The sequence below is a fragment of the Phyllobates terribilis genome, unplaced genomic scaffold (assembly GCF_046119375.1).
Source record: "Phyllobates terribilis strain yellow unplaced genomic scaffold, ASM4611937v1 Scaffold_11__3_contigs__length_659146591, whole genome shotgun sequence".
NCBI classification, from domain to species: domain Eukaryota; kingdom Metazoa; phylum Chordata; class Amphibia; order Anura; family Dendrobatidae; genus Phyllobates; species Phyllobates terribilis.
This window is the reverse complement of record NW_027362771.1, coordinates 177,068,056-177,087,316: the sequence shown is the minus strand read 5'-3', so window position 1 is coordinate 177,087,316 and position 19,261 is coordinate 177,068,056. Positions and strand designations below refer to the sequence as shown.

Below are 19,261 nucleotides of genomic sequence, written 5' to 3'. Positions count from 1 at the left end.
TAAATTTATTTCATGACCTCTCATTTTTGCCTGAAGGTAACAAACAGTAACTAGTGCATTTTCTTTAATGTTACAACCAGACCCTGTGCAGATATTCCGTAATACGATTTGGCTCATCTATAGATGGTAGGCACTTAAAAAACAAAAACAAATAATTTTCAAAATCACAGACTGAACTGCTTAAAGGGGTTTTCCCACAAACAAAATTCATTTTAATCAATCTCTTGAAATAAAGCAAGTTCCACAACTGGATACTGTCCTGTCTGTATTGTCTTTTGCTTCCTCCCAGGAGATGATGTGGTATGATCAGACGATGTTCTGTACGGTCAGACACAGACATTACACAGTACACAGCAGGGGCACATGTATAAGATTATCTCAGCACAGGAACATTTTATTTAACATATCCAATTGTTAAACTTATTTCTATTCCAAAATCTATTGAATAAAATGAACTTTGTTCGTGGGAAAACCCTATTTAAATATATACATAAAAGGCGAAGGCTAAACACCACAGCAGACTTTGCTGGATGTAAATGGAGAGGCAGTATTGTAACGGCAGCTTATGTTGGAGAGTCTCATCAAACAGTCCAGGTCATGTTGTTACTGTGTAGCCACACTATTAACGACATTTTATGGCGAGATCTACTGTATTGTGGATAGAAATGGTGCAGTCATCGGCGGATGTTTTTTTGATTAGCTGGCCTGGTGAGATATCACAAGTGCGTCATGCCGCAATGATGAAGTGACACCACGCCAGCTAATCAAAAGATGAGCCGTGGATGCCATCAGGTATGAGGCAGTTCTCAGAGCTCCCCAGAGATTACTGACCCAATTTCTGGACTGGTTCCTGAATATCACTGAGCACAATCTCTAATTATGGACGGTAGGTTTTCCATCTCAGAAGAAATGCATTCTTACACAGAGCACTTATATAGATGAACCCCAAAAGACACTGAGCCTTAGAGATGTGCATTACAATGCCATATGGATTTCATTGCTTTTAGGGGAATACCTCTCAGTAATACACCATGTCATATGTTTTTTCTTGTGAATTCATAGAGTCCATCAGAACAAAACTTTTCAGTGGCCCCGTATAAAATTTGGGGCACACAGATCCAGAATGGTCATATATCAGTCTGCAGGCATAATGCATAGATCTGCAATATGGCTGATGTTATAAGGCCAGATGCATTTTCAAGAAGCTTGTCATATGGAATCTATTGGTGATTTTCAATCAGTGGTTTCTAGAATAAGATACATTAAGTGAAAGTAAAATAAAGACAAATGACAATGATTAAAAGTGGAGCAAAATAAAGCACTTTTTTTTACCATACTTCATTACAAATTAGGAATAGAAGATGCAAAGCCCTTTATAAGTGTGGTGTATTAATGGTCCATCAAATATTTAACAAACTGGCAGTGAGAAAGGACATTTCATTTACTCCAGACATTCTTAAAAGGAATGAGTCATCAGGAAATTACATGTTTAGATATTGATGTTAAATGCATATTTTAACAAGATTTTTTTTTTCCATATCACTACGTATATAAAAGTAAAAAATCTTGAAATTTTCATGCTGGCCACTAGGTCTAATATTAGACTCACACTTTCTGTTCTGTACAGATAACTTTTCAGCAGTCTCTTTATCATCACAGATCATGAAAGGTAGCATCACTATACACACCATTCATAGTAGGTGAGGGTTCCAACGTATCTCACCTAAGCACAATGACCTCTGCCTTACTGAGAACATGCTTATACACTTCAGTAGAGTCTGAGTCAATCTACTGACCATGTGCCCAACAGGTAGAAGACATCTAATTTTATGCCTAGAGGCCAGTTCAATATTTCAAGATTTCCTTTTCAATATGGTGATATGAAAAATAAACAAACATTACAAAGCAATAATTTAAAGAGATCATGTATTTTCAATTAACTTTTCAGAAAAAGCTGTCGTGTGCATGAGGACTAACACTATTTCTGGCCATTATATAACTTTTATTCTGCATTCTTCACCAGTTTGCCCATTCCGCAAGTTCTCTCTCAAGCCGCAATTTCCTGAATTGGTCGGAGACTAGCTGCTATGACGTCTTCCATACGCATCATAGCATACAGGGACGGATGCCTACTTTTTATTGCTGAGTTAGCACAGGAAAAAAAGCAGCAGCATGGAAGAAATTATACAGCAGTACTAAGCAGTGCAGATGTGAATCCAGCTATGGTGAGTGGTAAAAGACTTTTTAGAAAGCTGAGTACAATTTTTCTTTGCTTCCCTCTGCCTGTTCTTTCACACTGCTCCTCACTCCTTCTCCTCACTGAGTATAATAGGAGGAATAACCTGACACCTCAGTGAGCTGGCAGTCCAGTGTCTTAAGCAAGACATTATTTTCAGAGAGGATGTCAAGTTTAGGAGGCGGGGTGGGGAAGAAGTGGTCATAAGTGGAAGCAGCAAGCAGATTTCTCTAAGATATATGAAAAGCTTCTTCTATTTGATTGAGTTATGATTATTAAAACTAATTTGTACTACGATTTATGCAAAGTTTGTTGATAGTACACCCCCCATTTAACATAAAAAGCTGATTAAATGATAGACAATTTTCTGATGCAACATTCCCTTTAAAACCTAATTTACCAGAATGGATGTGGATAATCCACCCATCATTCACTGCTGTACATGACTTTCTAGGCTATATGCAGTAGGGCTATATGGAGTAACATCCTTATAATAACATGTAGTAGACATGAACATTTATGGTCTATAATATATAGATATATAGATATATATATATATATATATATATATATATAACCTTCAAGTTCACTGATACACTAAATATAACTAGCGATTATAAAAAAGGATCACCACAGTATTTATGTTGGTGATGGTGCACACCTCAGTCATATTTGGCACTGGTTATAGAAATGTATAGTAGTCAAAAATCTGTCGAGTCACACTAGAGATCCACCTTTGACACTGAATATAGTATAGTGGCACAAAGATAGGGCATTTCTTTGCTAAAGAGATGTAATACAGGTACTGTATCTTGTCACAATCACAATGCCGCTTGGTGCAAAAGTGGCTTTTTCCCTTTTGATGCATGGATGCATTGTTTAACTGTTTTGCACTTCACATCTGGTTGCAGGAGAATATAACAAGGGTGAATATATACATCATGTATATTGTGGGGACACACATTCTAAATAGGGGGAATGGCCCTTTCAGCACATCCATTACTAATAAGTCAAGTGGCACTATGGTAAAGTAGAAATATTTGGAAGTAGTAACAGCTGATCCTTTCAGTTAAAGCCACGCAAGCATAAAAAATACGAGCCTCGGGTACGCAGGTGAGTAGTGTGTAAAAATTGTCTTCAGTTGCAAGCAATGATTTCCAAACTGTGTTTGGAGGAAAAAAATTCACAGGAAGTTCCTGGATTGAGTTTCCCTCATCATTGAAACATACATTACCATCAAAAATTTGTTTTTTGGAGTGATGAATCATGTTTCATGGTCTGCTTTGGAGAAGAAGGTGGGTAAGGCTCTTATCTCCGAGAAGTGAAAAATTACTTTATCAGCAAAGAAATAACCATTTTAGTAAACGGAGTTCATCCACTGTTTGACAACAGTACCACAATTCAGCATGACCGTTCTTTTATATGAAACTTGCTTCCTGCATTTAGGACATTTTTCTTAGTGTGTTGAGAGGCTGTTATGGACTGGGTTGTGGTTCTACATGGATGTGATATTTAGATTATGACATACTTTCGACCAACATGTCTATGTATGTATATCGATGCACACACAGACATTACATATATAAAACACCAGAGAATAGAACACATTCTGATATAAAACATATATGTAAAACTCCATATAAAACATTTGTGCACGTATGAAGAACACAATATTTTCTAAAAAAATATGGTGCCTTCATTTAAAACTGTCAATTCTTTATTGGTAAAGCTACAAAATGTATATGTGATATATTGTATAATGCATACAGGTGTCATTTTTCATTCCAGGGTATTCTCAGAAACCTTTAAGAAAAATTTCTAAGGCTTGAAGTGAAGTGAAAAAAAACTACAATGTCCTGTGTTCTGTAACAAACCAAGGAGGTCTAATCTAGCTTGTCCACAATCACATTGTCCACACTTTTTAGAATTTTATTAGCGAAACTTCCCATCTGTTTTTTCACCAACTTCAGATGTTTCTCATGTAAAAGCTTCTGTATGAGGTAGCGCTCTCTCTTGATTTTTTCTTTGGTTTCATTAGAAATGTCAGGGATAATGTAGGATATAATGAACTTAATAAAGTAGACAATATGCTGAGAAAGGGAAGAGAACACAGCTGGTCACAATAGAAATACACAATGTGCATTTTAGTACATCTGATATCATGCTAATGTATAAAATGTTCAAAGAGGTTGTCCAGCCAACAATTTAATTAATTTAAACCAACAAAAAATGAATACTTACCTTCCCAATCTTCCATCGCTCCAAGGTTGATGCCGTTGAGGTTACAACGGCCACCACTGATTGGCTGTAGTGGTGACATGCCACTTTGACATATTAACACTTAAAGAAGCATTCCCATCAAAGTTTTACACTGCAATCATAATATTATATAGCACTGTGTACTTACAATTGCTCATTTTGCCCTTCTACACAGCTAATTCTTCTCTTTTTCATTAGGTCTATGACATCACGTGACTAAAAACTGACCAGCTGAATTCTTATAAGCTCTATGTAGAAATAGGAGATCAATTTTTTCTGCATGACTCAAGAGTCACTGCAAAAGTCTATAGCAGGGGGAGGAGCGGAGCAGCTGGGTCAGGAGTTGAAGATGGTTGATGATAAATGCAGAGAGCAGAGAAAACAAAAGAATTAGCTGGGCAGAAGGGCAAAATGAGGAATTGTAAGTACACAGTGCTATATAATATGATGATTGCAATATTTTATGTGAATAAAAACTTATATGGGAGGAGTGCTTCTTTAAGCAGGAGAAAAAGAAATCAGTGGGACACCAAGACGAAGCAATAGCACAGTAGTGGTGGGGAATTTGGCAGGCCAGTATTACTTTTATATCACTTTACAATATTGTAGGCTGCTATTTATTTTTAATTATAGGCATACTTTAGGTGGCTGGGTAACCCCTTTGAACTGCAAGTGAAAGGACAAAATACGAACTGAGCAAGCTTAGTCTGACCAAACACCCTTAAAGCACCAGTCGAGCGATTTTTTTTTCCCCCAATTCCTTTGATCGGGATCGTGTACAAGTGTAATGCATGTAGTTACATAATCACTGGCCGGCGTTTTCAAACCCGCTCCGATCACTCCAGCACCACGGAACGGCTTTTGTAACCCTCCAGATCACTGTGTTCCGAAAGTCACTTTTCTCAATACAAGTCTATGGGACTCAGAACAAGGCTACAGTGCACGGAGAAGATTTGAAAAAGTGACCTCCACTTCACACAGCAACCACTGTGTGGTTTGGCCTGTCACATCTGCAGTCACGTGTCGCCACAACAGGGCTGAAGATCGCTGAAGACTGCTAGCGGTGAGTATGTAACTGCATACATTCCACTTACATATGTGACACCTAATAAAAGGGAGTGGTCCTTTAATTCTGGAAAGGGCTCTGAAAAATAACAGGGTAAAAAAAGAAGACACACACCAAATAGGTACATGGCACATCTTGAGGTGTAACAAATAAGACACTTTAATGGTAGAAACTAGAGATGAGCGAATAGATTTCCAGCACCCTGTGTGCGTCACACCAGGCCACAATGATGATGTTGCGCTGGGCCTACAGCTCAGAAGAGGCGCCAGGGATTTCAGCTGGTAGAAGGTGGTCTGCAGAGCTCCAGTTAAGTAGCCACGGTATGCTCACGTGGCTGCTGGACCAGGGCCCTGAGGATTGATTCGCTTATCTCTAGAGGAAACCATAACTATTGCAAAGTTCAAAGATTATTTAAATGCCAATCTGATGCTCTGTAGATTGAAATATATTGGTCTACAACCATCACCAAACATACAAAGAAAAGTTTGAATGACTTACCTCCATAACAATGAGGAAAGATAGCTTAGCAGCAATAACATGCCAGTAAAACATGCTGTGTTCATACTGGTGTTCATGGCCAGGTGGATATCGGAAATCACGGTACCTAAGAATTGTTACATTTAGTTACATGTGATACCAAGAAGTAACCACAAGGTGGGGGAAATCTGTTACTGGATTGGGTGTAATTAATGTTTCCTGCCTTTTAGAGCTTTATTACTGATAGAGCACATGTAGGCGATATATATATCATGACGGATAGAAGAGAGATGGAAACTTCGAACAAACCATTTAAGCAAAATCTGACAGTCTGCTGTGACTGTGTTGTCTAATCGCCAAAACACACAGAGCGAAGTTTAATTAAAAATCGATTTCATTAGATTGTAAGAAAAAAGTCAGACACCAGTAAGCGCAAATTTCTAATTCAAGAAACGACGCTAAGAGGCTATCCTACCATAATAACCCCTGACCATTTGTATGTGTATATACAGTACAGACCAAAAGTTTGGACACACCTTCTCATTTAAAGATTTTTCTGTATTTTCATGACTTTGAAAATTGTGCATTCACACTGAAGGCATCAAAACTATGAATTAACACATGTGGAATTATATACTTAACAAAAAAGTGTGAAACAACTGAAAATATGTCTTATATTCTAGGTTCTTCAAAGTAGCCACCTTTTGCTTTGATGACTGCTTTGCACACTCTTGGCATTCTCTTGATGAGCTTCAAGACGTAGTCAACGGAAATGGTTTTTACTTCACAGGTGTGCCCTGTCAGGTTTAGAAAGTGGGATTTCTTGCCTTATAAATGGGGTTGGGACCATCAGTTGTGTTGTGCAGAAGTCTGGTGGATACACAGCTGATAGTCCTACTGAATAGACTGTTAGAATTTGTATTATGGCAAGAAAAAAGCAGCTAAGTAAAGAAAAACAAGTGGCCATCATTACTAAGAAATGAAGGTCAGTCAGTGCAAAAAATTGGGAAAACTTTGAAAGTGTCCCCAAGTGCAGTTGCAAAAACCATCAAGCGCTACAAAGAAACTGGCTCACATAAGGACCGCCCCAGGAAAGGAAGACCAAGAGTCACCTCTGCTTCTGAGGATAAGTTTATCCGAATCACCAGCCTCAGAAATCACAGGTTAACAGCAGCTCAGATTAGATACCAGGTCAATGCCACACAGAGTTCTAGCAGCAGACACATCTCTACAACAACTGTTAAGAGGAGACTTTGTGCAGCAGGCCTTCATGGTAAAATAGCTGCTAGGAAACCACTGCTAAGGACAGGCAACAAGCAGAAGAGACTTGTTTGGGCTAAAGAACACAAGGAATGGACATTAGACCAGTGGAAATCTGTGCTTTGGTCTGATGAGTCCAAATTTGAGATCTTTGGTTCCAACCACCGTGTCTTTGTGCGACGCAGAAAAGGTGAACGGATGGACTCTACATGCCTGGTTCCCACCGTGAAGCATGGAGGAGGAGGTGTGATGGTGTGGGGGTGCTTTGCTGGTGACACTGTTGGGGATTTATTCAAAATTGAAGGCATACTGAACCAGCATGGCTACCACAGCATCTTGCAGCGGCATGCTATTCCATCTGGTTTGCGTTTAGTTGGACCATCATTTATTTTTCAACAGGACAATGACCCCAAACACACCTCCAGGCTGGGTAATGGCTATTTGACCAAGAAGGAGAGTGATGGGGTGCTACGCCAGATTACCTGGCCTCCACAGTCACCAGACCTGAACCCAATCGAGATGGTTTGGGGTGAGCTGGACCGCAGAGTGAAGGCAAAAGGGCCAACAAGTGCTAAGCATCTCTGGGAACTCCTTTAAGATTGTTGGAAGACCATTTCCGGTGACTACCTCTTGAAGCTCATCAAGAGAATGCCAAGAGTGTGCAAAGCAGTCATCTCTGCAAAAGGTGGCTACTTTGAAGAACCTAGAATATAAGACATATTTTCAGTTGTTTCACACTTTTTTGTTAAGTATATAATTCCACATGTGTTAATTCATAGCTTTGATGCCTTCAGTGTGAATGTACAATTTTCATAGTCATGAAAATACAGAAAAATCTTTAAATGAGAAGGTGTGTCCAAACTTTTGGTCTGTACTGTATATCTATACATTTATTTGTTGTATTATGTGCTTAGCCTATTGCAGGGAACAAAAAAATGTGTGCGTTTTCATATGATCTATGGATGTAAAGTAGAAAATGTAATTTGTTAATAGGTAGTGGTCTGCATATAGTAAAATCTTGGTCTCATATAAAGCACACAAAAGAAGGGGGGGTTGGATATATTTGCACTTAATTTATCAAAGTGTTACACAATTTTTGATAAATTTGTCACATCTTAAGATATTACTCTAATGCCTATAAATGTTACTCCCCTTTTTACTGGAGTTGCAACTGTTTGTGCGACATTTTAAAAAAGGCACAAGTCATAAATATGACTAATACAAGAAAAGTGGAGGGTAGAATTTTTAGCAATCTCAAAATAATATTTTTGATTTGCAGCAAAATGTATTAATAAGGCTGCACTCATTTTATACATTTGTCTAAAACGTAAAAATGATACAAAATGCACAAAAAAGAACATATAAACAAATTATAACTTCCCCCTATAGTTTACAAAAAAACAAAACAAACAACATTATAATGTAGAAAACCAATGTAAAATAAAATAATTATATTGAGGTACTGTGTTATCGAGAAAACTCTATGGCCCCGATTCATCATTGCCTTTGCACGTGTTTTTTGACTAGTTTTGTGCTTTTTTGTTTTTGCTTGCACTAAATTCATTATTCTATTTGCTCCTTTTTTACGAATATATTCTCGTCTGTTTTTTTTTCCACTTTATGGGCGGGGTCTATCAATTCCAGATGTTTTAGCCTGATTCATCAATTGCGACTTTTTAAAAAATTGCAAAAATTGGTGCAATTTCACTCCAGTCCCCCCCTCCCCCACCCGATGTATTTTTGAGTACACCAAAATTATTGGCACAATTTTTTGTGACTTAAGGCCAACGTATGACTCATGGCGCAAGAACAGTTCAAGACATTAAGAAAGCCCATTTCTTGACTTTGTGCTAAATTCATGCATAATGTGCGCCATTTTGATGAATTTGGTGCCAAAATTGACAACTAATACCACAATACAAAAAAGGACAGTGACTTAATAAAAAAAAACCCACAAACTGAATTGGGGCTTATGTAAATACTTTTATGCAAAAGCAAACTTTTGTCTTTTTTGGTAAAAAAAAGTATTTACATAATGTAGATCACCAAACTCTTGCTACCAAATATCACAATTTGGATAATCATTGTGACTTATAAAAGCTGCTGTGAAGGATGCTGAAAGGCTGAACTGTAACGTTAGCTAAAGGGAAATTCCGTCTGTACTTGCCTGCATGTAGTCGCAGTGCCAAACCAAGCCGGTGGAACAGGTTTGCTTTCATTTTTGAAATCCGATACTCTGAAGACTGAAAGTGTACTATTAATGTATCCTTGCATAGTGTTGGATGTATGGGTCCCGTAGGGTAGAACAGAGAAAGACCAGTAATAAACCAAACGTGGTATCATATCAGATGTGAAGGCAATGATCATAGCCTGCAGCATGAGAAACAATAAGGAACGAGATAAGATCAGAGTTACAGAATTAAACATATACAGAAGATTATATGTATTATATGACTTATGTTCCGTACTTTCCTTCACTATCACATTTCCTGGTTAATATTTATATCTAGAGATGGAGAAAAGAATGTCTCCTTGCTGTGAAGCAATGGCATACAGACAGCACAGGAAGACCACACAGTTGTACGACGTTGACTGCCCCAGGGCTTTAGCTTATCGACTCCACAGCTCTGCAGGGACCTTTCATGTGGCACTGCCAAACTTCTCGCTTCTATACTAATAACCTGATTTAGCTCCCCTCATTCTACTATTATTTCTGGGTTGAACTAAGTCCACAGTCCACGATATGTGGGACACAAAAAAGGCACTCAGTGTAAATATGTTTTAACAATAAAAACAAGTAGATAGTAAATGCCCATCAGTCTGGTCATTTGAAAAAGGAGCAAACAGCTCCGAAACGCGTTAGCTTTTAGTCTTTTAACAAATAAAGAATTGCTTCTCTGATCAAGACGTCTGCTGTAGTGCGCCCCTGGATGTCTCCCCTTTCTTCATTGAAAGATTTATCGCATGAGCAGAGTCAGTGATGTTCAGATGCCATACCAAATAGAAGTTAGAGAATGTATGCACACATTTTGGCAGCCTACTGTAACTTTCCTCCATGCACAATTATAAGTGTGCATTAAAGGGGGTCTGTCTTTAGATTTCACAATGCAAACGGCATATATTACTAAATAGATCTTTTAAGCCATATGAGGTTGGTGTACTGACTTTGAAAATCCACGTCAGTATGGTTGCAAAAAAGTTCCTTAATAGTTTAAATTCAATTTCCACCCACCTAGCCTAATTGACCGCTCTTCAGTGTCCCTACTCCCTGATGCCGCTGAAACCTCACGCTGTTCAGCATGAACTGCAGCTGTCAGTCAAGCTGGGTTTACGGAGGCGAATACACGCTGTTTAGCTGGACTCATAGATTGCTCATTTTCATAGATCAATTATACAAACACTTTGAAATGGGGTTTCAAAGTCATTTTCAAACTTCCACATAGAACACAGTTATTTTATTTGTAAAACTTTATGGATAGGGGATCATGTGCAGAAACAATGGGTGCAGATTTGCAGCAGGGAATTTTTTAAAGTTGTGTCTGATCTAGAATTAACACACTTACATTTGTTACGACAGCAAGTATTGCCACTCCTTGCATGATGGGCTGCCAGGCTCCAATGTGCTGTGCCTTCTCAGGTACCATGCGCCTGAACTGAGTGGTGAGCTTCCAGGCATCCACTCGAATCTCCAGCAAATTATTTACAAGGGCCAAAACAGGAGCAAGAGGAAAGGATGCCACAAACAAAGTGACAAATCCAAACTGAATCACTGTCAAAAGAGAGAAAAAGGTAGACGCAATGTAGGTTATAATGTATGTTATCAATATAAAATACACGCCTCTTGTAATAAAATGTTGCGTTTTTGTCTCTTTTTTGTTAGTGTTCTTCTGCACAGTTTTGTCACAAACCTGAAGGGTTTCCTAGTATCAGCAAAGTGAATGAGATTCATGAAGTCCCATGCACACGTTGCACATTTTTTCATCTGCAGATTTGTTACATATGTAATTCTACAGCATGTCAATTCTTTCAGCATTTTTGTTGCAGATTTCATCCCTACTAATGAGAGGTGGAAAAGCTGCACTAAAAACCCCATATAAAAAAAAAAAAAAAAAATGTGTGTATGATGCACTTTTCCTGCCAAAAGATGCAAAAATGGTGCAGAAATGTCTGCAAATACTTTAAGTGTGCACATACCCTTACACAGAATAGCTAAAGTCTTTCAGGAAGCAGGCTGGTTAAAGGGCGAGGATGAATATATGCCTTCATTTTACTATACTCCAGAAACTAACTAGAGGCAATATCAACAAAGTTCACCCAAATATCCATATTGGTATTTCATCTTGAAAACTATATCTTGCATTATTACACTGCCTCAAAGACTGCACTTACAATGGAAACATTTGTTGCAAATTAACTTTGACCCTAAAGCCTTTCTCATCCAAGAATATGAATGCAAAAATATCAGAAATTCATAAAAGTTTGTTGTGACAAGTGCAACAGCGCTGTTTTATGAGTATCGAAATTCCAACAGTTGCAGAGCAATAGTACATCTTAGGCCACGGCCCCACTATCAGTATTCGGTCAGTAAACCAGGTGAGGAACTATCAGAGAAAAGGTAGAATAGAAACAAGTCACCAATTCTGCATTTATCACCCACTCCTGGTTTTGGCTCCCACTCCTGAGAAAAAATACTGACCGAATACTGACCAAATACTGATATAGTGGGGCCGTGGCCTTAGGGTGGTTCACAGTGGTCATGAAAGGAATAGAAAGATTGGACTTAGATTTCTACTTGCTGGATCCACTTCTGACTGGTTCCACTACTGGTTTTGGCCCCAAAAAACTGCATTAAAACGTGAAATTGTGTTTTTGCAAAAGACTATGTAAAGCCACCCTTCCACACTGTTCATGTATGTTACTGGAAGAAAAAGTCATTTGCAAAAAAACACCTACACGGATATGTTCTATTTAAACAAAGTTGTAATTTTAACTTTGCATCAAAAAAGGTGGAAGCATCTCATAATTGTACATTTTTGTGTGTGCAAATTAGGGCATTTTGCAAGTACGGGTTTTACATAATTTGAGATGCTGCAGTATTTTACCACAGATGGATGTTAGAATATTGTGAATAACATTTTTAAAAGCTTCTATCCATAGAGTGGTGGGTTTTTGGATAAAAAAAACCCTGTGCATTTATAACAGTTTTGCAGGAATGTCTTCATTGTTTACCTAGAATAAACCTCTAGGGATGTCTAGTCTATTGTGGTAAACCTGATGGGAAAAGGTTCAGAGATTGGATATAGTGACAATACCGTTTATGAACATAGAGGTTTTATACTCATCAATATACCGCTCTGAAAGAGTATAGAATTTGCAATCATTTTTAATCGGAACCTTTCAGGTAAAGTTAAGTTTCAATGAGTTAAATCAACATATCAGAAATTTTTAATAGCATGAGCCAAGGCCAGAAGACACCCTCCATTTGCTAGAACAAAAGTGCTAAAATGTCAGAATTCATAGTGGCTTTACATGAAAGAGCTGAAGACAGTTCTCAGATTTGCATGATAAATGCTATGCACGAATGAGCACTTTAGCCATTCTGATCAAAAGAATAGTAGGAGTCACAGAGCCTAGAACCCCATCAATGAAAATGATTGACATGACTAAATGATATACATGAAATACCGTATATACTCGTGTATAAGCAGAGTTTTTCAGCACATTTTTTGTGCTGAAAAAGCCCCCCTCGGCTTACACTCTGGTGTATACTCGAGTATATAGAAATTCCGTTGGTGAATAGTGGCGGGATTGCAGCGGCGGAGGAGCGGGGCACACGCAGTAGCTGGCTGCTGCAGCTACCACGTGTGCCCGCTGCTGAAGGGAAATGAATATTCCCTCTTCTCCACTCCTATGGGCATGGAGAAGAATGAATATTCATTCTTTTTAGTAGTGGACAGGAGGAGCGCTGAGCCGCTTGTATGGGGTTTTTGGTGCAGTTTTCCCAGTTTTTTGTGGTAAAATTAGGTACCTCGGCTTATACTCGAGTATATACGGTAAGTGTTGAATAAGTCACCAATTTTCTATGTAAATATATTTCTTAAGGTGCTATTGACATGAAATTCTCACCAGATGTCGTTAACAACCCATCCAATCCACACAGGCAAAGCAATCAAACCACAGATGGCCATAAATTAAGTTATGTGTAATAATGAGTAATGACACAGGGGAAAAAGTAGTGAACACATTTACTGAAATGTAATTAATACTTTGCATACAAGCCTTTGTTGGTGATGACAGCTTCAAGACACCTCCTGTATGGAAAAACTAGTCGCATGCATTGCTCAGGTGTATTTTTGGCCCATTTTCCACACAAACACTCTTCAAATCCTGAAGGTTCCTTGGGCTCCTTCTATGATCTCTGAGCTTTAGTTGCTTCCATACATTTTCTATTGAATTCAGGTCAGATGATTGGCTAGGTCATTCTAGCAGCTTTATTTTCTATTTTTCTGAAACCAATTGAGTTTCCTTGGCTGTGTGTTTGGGATCATTGTCTTGCTGAAATGTCCACCCTCGTTTCATCTTCATCATCCTAGTGGATGGCGGCAGATTTTTATCAAGAATTTCTCTGTAAATTTGTCCATTCATTCTTCCTTCAATTATATGAAGTTTGCCAGTGCCAAATGCTGAAAAAGAGCCACCTCCAAACTTCACTGTGTGTATGGTGTTTTTGGGGTGATATGTAGTGTCTTTTGGCCTCCAAACATGGTGTGTATTATGGCATCCAAAGAGTTCAATTTATTTCAACGGCTTGTCTAAACGTTGTTGAGCAAACTTTAAATGCGCTTGAACATGATTTTTGTTCAGCAATGGAGTCTTGTGTGAGGAGCGTACATACAGAACATGGAGGTTGAATGGATTACTTATTGTTTTCTTTCAAACAATTGTGCCTGCTGATTCCAGGTCTTTCTGTAGCTCTCCACAGGTGGTCCTTGGCTCTTGGACAACTCTTCTGATAATTCTTTTCACTCCTCTGTCTGAAATCTTGCGGGGGGCACCTGGTTGCGGCCGGTTTATGGTGAAATGAAGTTCTTTCCACTTATGGATTATGGCTCCAAGAGTGCTCACTGAAATCTTCAGTAGTTTAGAAATTATTCTATAACTAATGCCATCATTATGTTTTGCAACAGTAAGGTTGCGAAGGTGTTGAGACAGCTCACTTGTTTTACCCATGATGAGATTTTTCCTGTGTGGCAACTTGGTTATGAGACACTTTTTTATAGGCCATCAGTGAAAAATAATATCAGCTAGTTCAACAAAGTGGCAGGATTGCTTTCTAATTACTGATCGATTTCAGCTGGTGTCATGCCTTTCAATGGCTTTTAGCATCTCTCTTTCTTCATGTGTTCAATACTTATTACACATAACTTAATTTATAGACATCTATGGTTTGATTTCTTTGCCTGTGTGGATTGGATGGGTTGTTACCGACATCTGGTGAGAATTTCATGTCAATAGCCCCTTTAGAAATATATTTACTTAGAAAATTAGAATATTTACTTAGAAAATATATCATTTAGTCAATACTTCTTTCAGCCGCTGTATCTGTAGCAATCTGAAAATTTTAGGTAATTGAAAAACAAAATGATACATGTCAACCTACCCATTTCAAGATACTCATAAAACAATCCTAATTTTCCCATAAGCTGCAGACGGTAATCCTGTTCCCATCTAGGTTTTATTGTTTCTATCCCTGTGGAACGACATCTTGCGATAAGATTTTTGATCCAGCTGCAATGTGAAGGAATTTCCATATCATCACTGGCTGACAACATTTATGCTTTTTATATTAAAAGTTCTTCAAATACACAGAAAAACAAAATACAAGAAGTAGAAAATCTAAAGCACCTCAACTGAAAAGTGTAGTAAATCTCTGTTCTAATGAGCAGGATATGATTTACATTTCTAGATCACTTCTCTCTTATTTCATAGTAGGATGTATATTAGTAGAATATTCCATCTAACCCTTCAAATGTCAGTATAATCAAGTGAACTGTGTAATACAATCCATAGAGGCAGGTATGCATTCCAAATTAATCTCCACAAATATCACTGTGCAATGGAAGAAAACTGCTATAACATAATATTTTTACTAGAGTTTTGATACTCTTATTACACACATTATTGTAAGGGAATTTAAAATAAAGCTATGCTTTGTAGTATATTTCAGCACTAATGGTGTCCCTTTAAAGGAGTTTTCTGGGCTAAACAAACATTTCATCAGTACCTCTATCTTACCGCAGATTGCCAAATCCTGATACTGTGCAATGTGCATGCTGTCAGCTTTCCGCTCTTTTGCCAGCTCAAGCGGACAATTCTTGACTGCAAGTATTCAATTTGCATTCTTGCGATCACTTGGAGACTAGAAACATTTCCCGCTTCTATCAATATTCTATAGAGAGAAGCTATATGGCTTGTAATTCACATACTTTCAGCCACCTGACGATCGACTGAGCTGGCAGCAGAGCTGAATCCGGACAGTTTGCATATTGCACAGTGTGAGGATTCAGCAATCTACAGTGAAATAGAGGCACTGATGAAATGTACGTTTAGTCAGGCAAACCTCTAAAGCTAAGTGTGATCATTGACTTATAAATGCCTACAGTCCACCAAGAGCTGAATGCAGCTGCTGGCATCATACACATAATAAGGTGGTCTTAGAGCATCATCCTTCTTTCTAAATATTGTATCGTAAAAAAAATTATGGAAAAAACTTATTTATGAAAAGATTGCAAAAGAAGCAATACTTACGGCAAGAAAATTTCCTGAATATTATTCCAGATAGCTTTGCCTCCCATTATAATTGTCAGCTGTGTTGTCAGTTCAAGAAGGCAACCACCAGGATCACACTGGGAAAAAAAATGCAAATACTATACATAAATACTATACATAAAATTAGAATAAAGCTTTGTTCTCACTGCTGCTAGGATTTATTACTATTTTCTTACTGTAAAAAAATAATAAATCCCAAGAAACCCGACATCACCCTCGTATATCAATTAGTTTTGTCTGACGTTGTTGGGATCATTTTAAAATGGATCCAGGGGCGGCCATATCATTGGTGCAGCATGTGCGGCTGCACAGGGGCCCACTTTCACCTACAAATCAGGTGGAATTGTGCATTATGATGAGTTATTGGACAGCAAAGGGCCCATATATTGTTCTTGCACAGGGGCCCTCTTCTGTGTTCGCTACTGTATGGATCCATAAAACCTCTTGTACCTCAGTTAGGCTTAGCTCCCACAATGCAAATTTAAGATACTACAGATTTTCTGCACCAATAAGCTAAATTAGGTTACTTGCATTTTTTATTGCGTTTGAGTGTTTTTTTTACATGCATTTTATAGATTGCATGCAATAAATGAAAAGAAAGAAAGTTTTTTCATTTGTGAATTTTCCTTATCTCATTCAAGTCTATGAGGAGACTCTGCAAAACACATTTAGAGCAAGAAAGATTTACGTGTTGCAGATTTCAAAACTGAACCACAGATCAGTTTCAGCAGCCTAAAAAAAAGGCATATAATTTATATAAATCCTATACTTACTGTAACTGTAATATACTAAATGATTCACATATGAAAATACGCAGCAGAAAAAAACATAACAAATACTCATCGTGGGAACTTTTTTTACTTTGATATATTGTGAAATGTAAGCTCCGAGAGAAGGGTCCTCTCCTTTTATACCAATCTATAGCTCAGGAAGCTCATGTTTATTGGAATTGTGGTCTTTATGGTCTCGTGTTAAAAATCCTTGTCTATTTCATGTGTGCAGCACACTAGGATTAACCTTTTAAAGGGAATCTGTCAGTGGGTTCAAGCAGTCTGCAGTTTATATGGGCATGTTGGTCATAGGAAGCTGAATAAAACTATACTTTGATATCTATGATCTGATGTCTTATTCCAGAGAAATCCATGTTTTTCTTAATATGTAAATGGGCTGCTATGATCTATGAGTGGGACATAGATCTTAGCAACTCGCCAGTGCGGCAACAAAACGAGAAACGCAATAAAAGAACCTTTAGGCTAAGTGCCCACGTAGCGTTTTTCAAGCGTATTTGATGCGGAATTTCCGCAGCGTAAACGCTTGTTAAACGCTAGGTAATCCGCCCCCATGGTCCCCAAGGGGATTAAGCAAGTTCTATTCCCATGCTGCGGATTTTTCCGCAGCGTTTATGCTGCGCTCAAAAATCTGCAGCATGTCCATTAATTTTGCGGAAGTGAGGCGTAATCGCCGCCATTGACTTGCAATGAGACGCACATAATCCGTGTCAGTACATTTGTACTCACGGATTATATGCGCTTCAATGTGCGGATGGTACCCAGTTCTGGAGGAGAGGAGACTATCATCCAGACCTGGGTACCATTGTACCTGTAAAAAAAAGAATAAAATAAAAAATAAAGTTTATATTCACCTTCCGACGGCCCCCGGTCTCCTTCCCTTTGCTTGCAGGCAGGACTGAAGGACCTGCGGTGACGTCACAGTCATGTGACCGCAGGCCCTTCAGTGCAGTGTCCCGCGATCAGCTGGCAGACAGGAAAGAGCGCAGCTACACAAGCCGGGCCATCAGAGGGTAAGTATAGGTTTATTTTTTTATTTTTAAACATTCTTATGGTCACACTATATAAATCTATGCTGTTTGCATGGATTTATATAGTGTGACCAAGTTGTCAAGCACTTTCCAAGTGATGCTAAAATCGCCTGGAAAGTGCTTGTCAATCTGCATACAGAAACGCATGTGAATAACGCTTCAAATCCGCATGTATTTGGCAGGAAAAACGCATGTACAATCTGCATGCGTTTTTTCTGCCAGGGAGATGCAGAAATGATGCAGAAATTTTCGGCTTCATTTCTGCATCGTGGGTACATAGCCTTAGCTACAATTTTCACAGCAAGAAACTTCATTCCTGCAGTGCAGCCTTTTATCTGGGGAATCTCCCCCCGCCATGAGGTAGCAGCAGCTGGCATCTTTTTAATGGTGGTTACCGCACAACCACCTAGGTGAGCATTACCATTTTAATATTCCATTCTCCTCTAATACAGTCAGCCTATTTGTGGGTGCTTTTGCCTCTACAGTATTTTTTGCATCCTTGGAATTAGGCTCTATATTATGCTGCGCTCAGATTAAATAGCAAAAACCTACGGTCAGATTCCCTTTAAAAGTTTCTTCACGTCACTTTTCAAGTGTTATAACTATTATGTATGTTCTATACTTTTAATCCCGCTTTTTGTTTTACCAAAGCAGCATGACCACCCAATTTCAATCACACACTAAGGCCAAGCTTAGACTGAAAAATCAGTCAACTTTATTTATTTCCACAGTACTCAAACTCATGCAAAATAAGGGTTTTATTGAAAAACTGAGGCAAACTAATGTATAGGTGTTTGATAAGTTTTGTAGTGCAAATAAAAATCCCATGAACCTAGCTTTATAATATGGAGTTCAAAACCGCTTACTTCCTCATTACGATATCTTCCAAACCAATATACTGGATCTCCAGGATAGCCCACAAATTTCCCCTTGAAAAAAGCAATGTAGAAGCAAGACGAGTAGTAATTGACAAACTGGAACAAAAACATCTTTGTGGTAAGACTGTTTTCATAGTCAGTCTTTGTCCGAGGTAGCTCTGCAAAAAACAGTTAAAGGGCCATTAACAGTGAAGAGAGATACAAATAAAACGACAGATAATTGTATGATCGGCTGTAAAAGTCAATGTCAGAATGATTAATCACTCAGGGAATGAAGGGGCTCAAACAATGCTGCGCTTTATACATATTTCTTGGTCAATTTTTAATTTTCATTGTTGTATTTCAGTCCATGGAAGTAATTGAAGTGTGCTTAATTTGCCTCTGCTTTGAATGTAAAAGATATTTAGAGCACACACCAAACTAGTCTATTGTAAATT

At 38.2% G+C, this 19,261-nt stretch overlaps 1 protein-coding gene across 5 annotated transcripts in view; it reads right to left on the bottom strand.

The window, feature by feature from the left end:
- Positions 1-770: 770 nt before the first annotated feature.
- Positions 771-19,261, bottom strand: part of ANO6 (anoctamin 6) — a 155,507-nt gene continuing 137,016 nt past the window's right edge. For all 5 annotated transcript variants that reach the window (XM_073651836.1, XM_073651835.1, XM_073651834.1 and 2 more), the window contains 7 exons: positions 18,813-18,982; positions 16,107-16,204; positions 14,959-15,086; positions 10,862-11,067; positions 9,466-9,668; positions 6,060-6,165; positions 771-4,326 (listed from right to left, as the gene is read on the bottom strand). In XM_073651836.1, the coding sequence (XP_073507937.1) occupies positions 4,120-4,326; positions 6,060-6,165; positions 9,466-9,668; positions 10,862-11,067; positions 14,959-15,086; positions 16,107-16,204; positions 18,813-18,982 (1,118 nt within the window). In that variant the 3' untranslated portion in view covers positions 771-4,119. The remainder of the gene's footprint in view (positions 4,327-6,059; positions 6,166-9,465; positions 9,669-10,861; positions 11,068-14,958; positions 15,087-16,106; positions 16,205-18,812; positions 18,983-19,261) is intronic.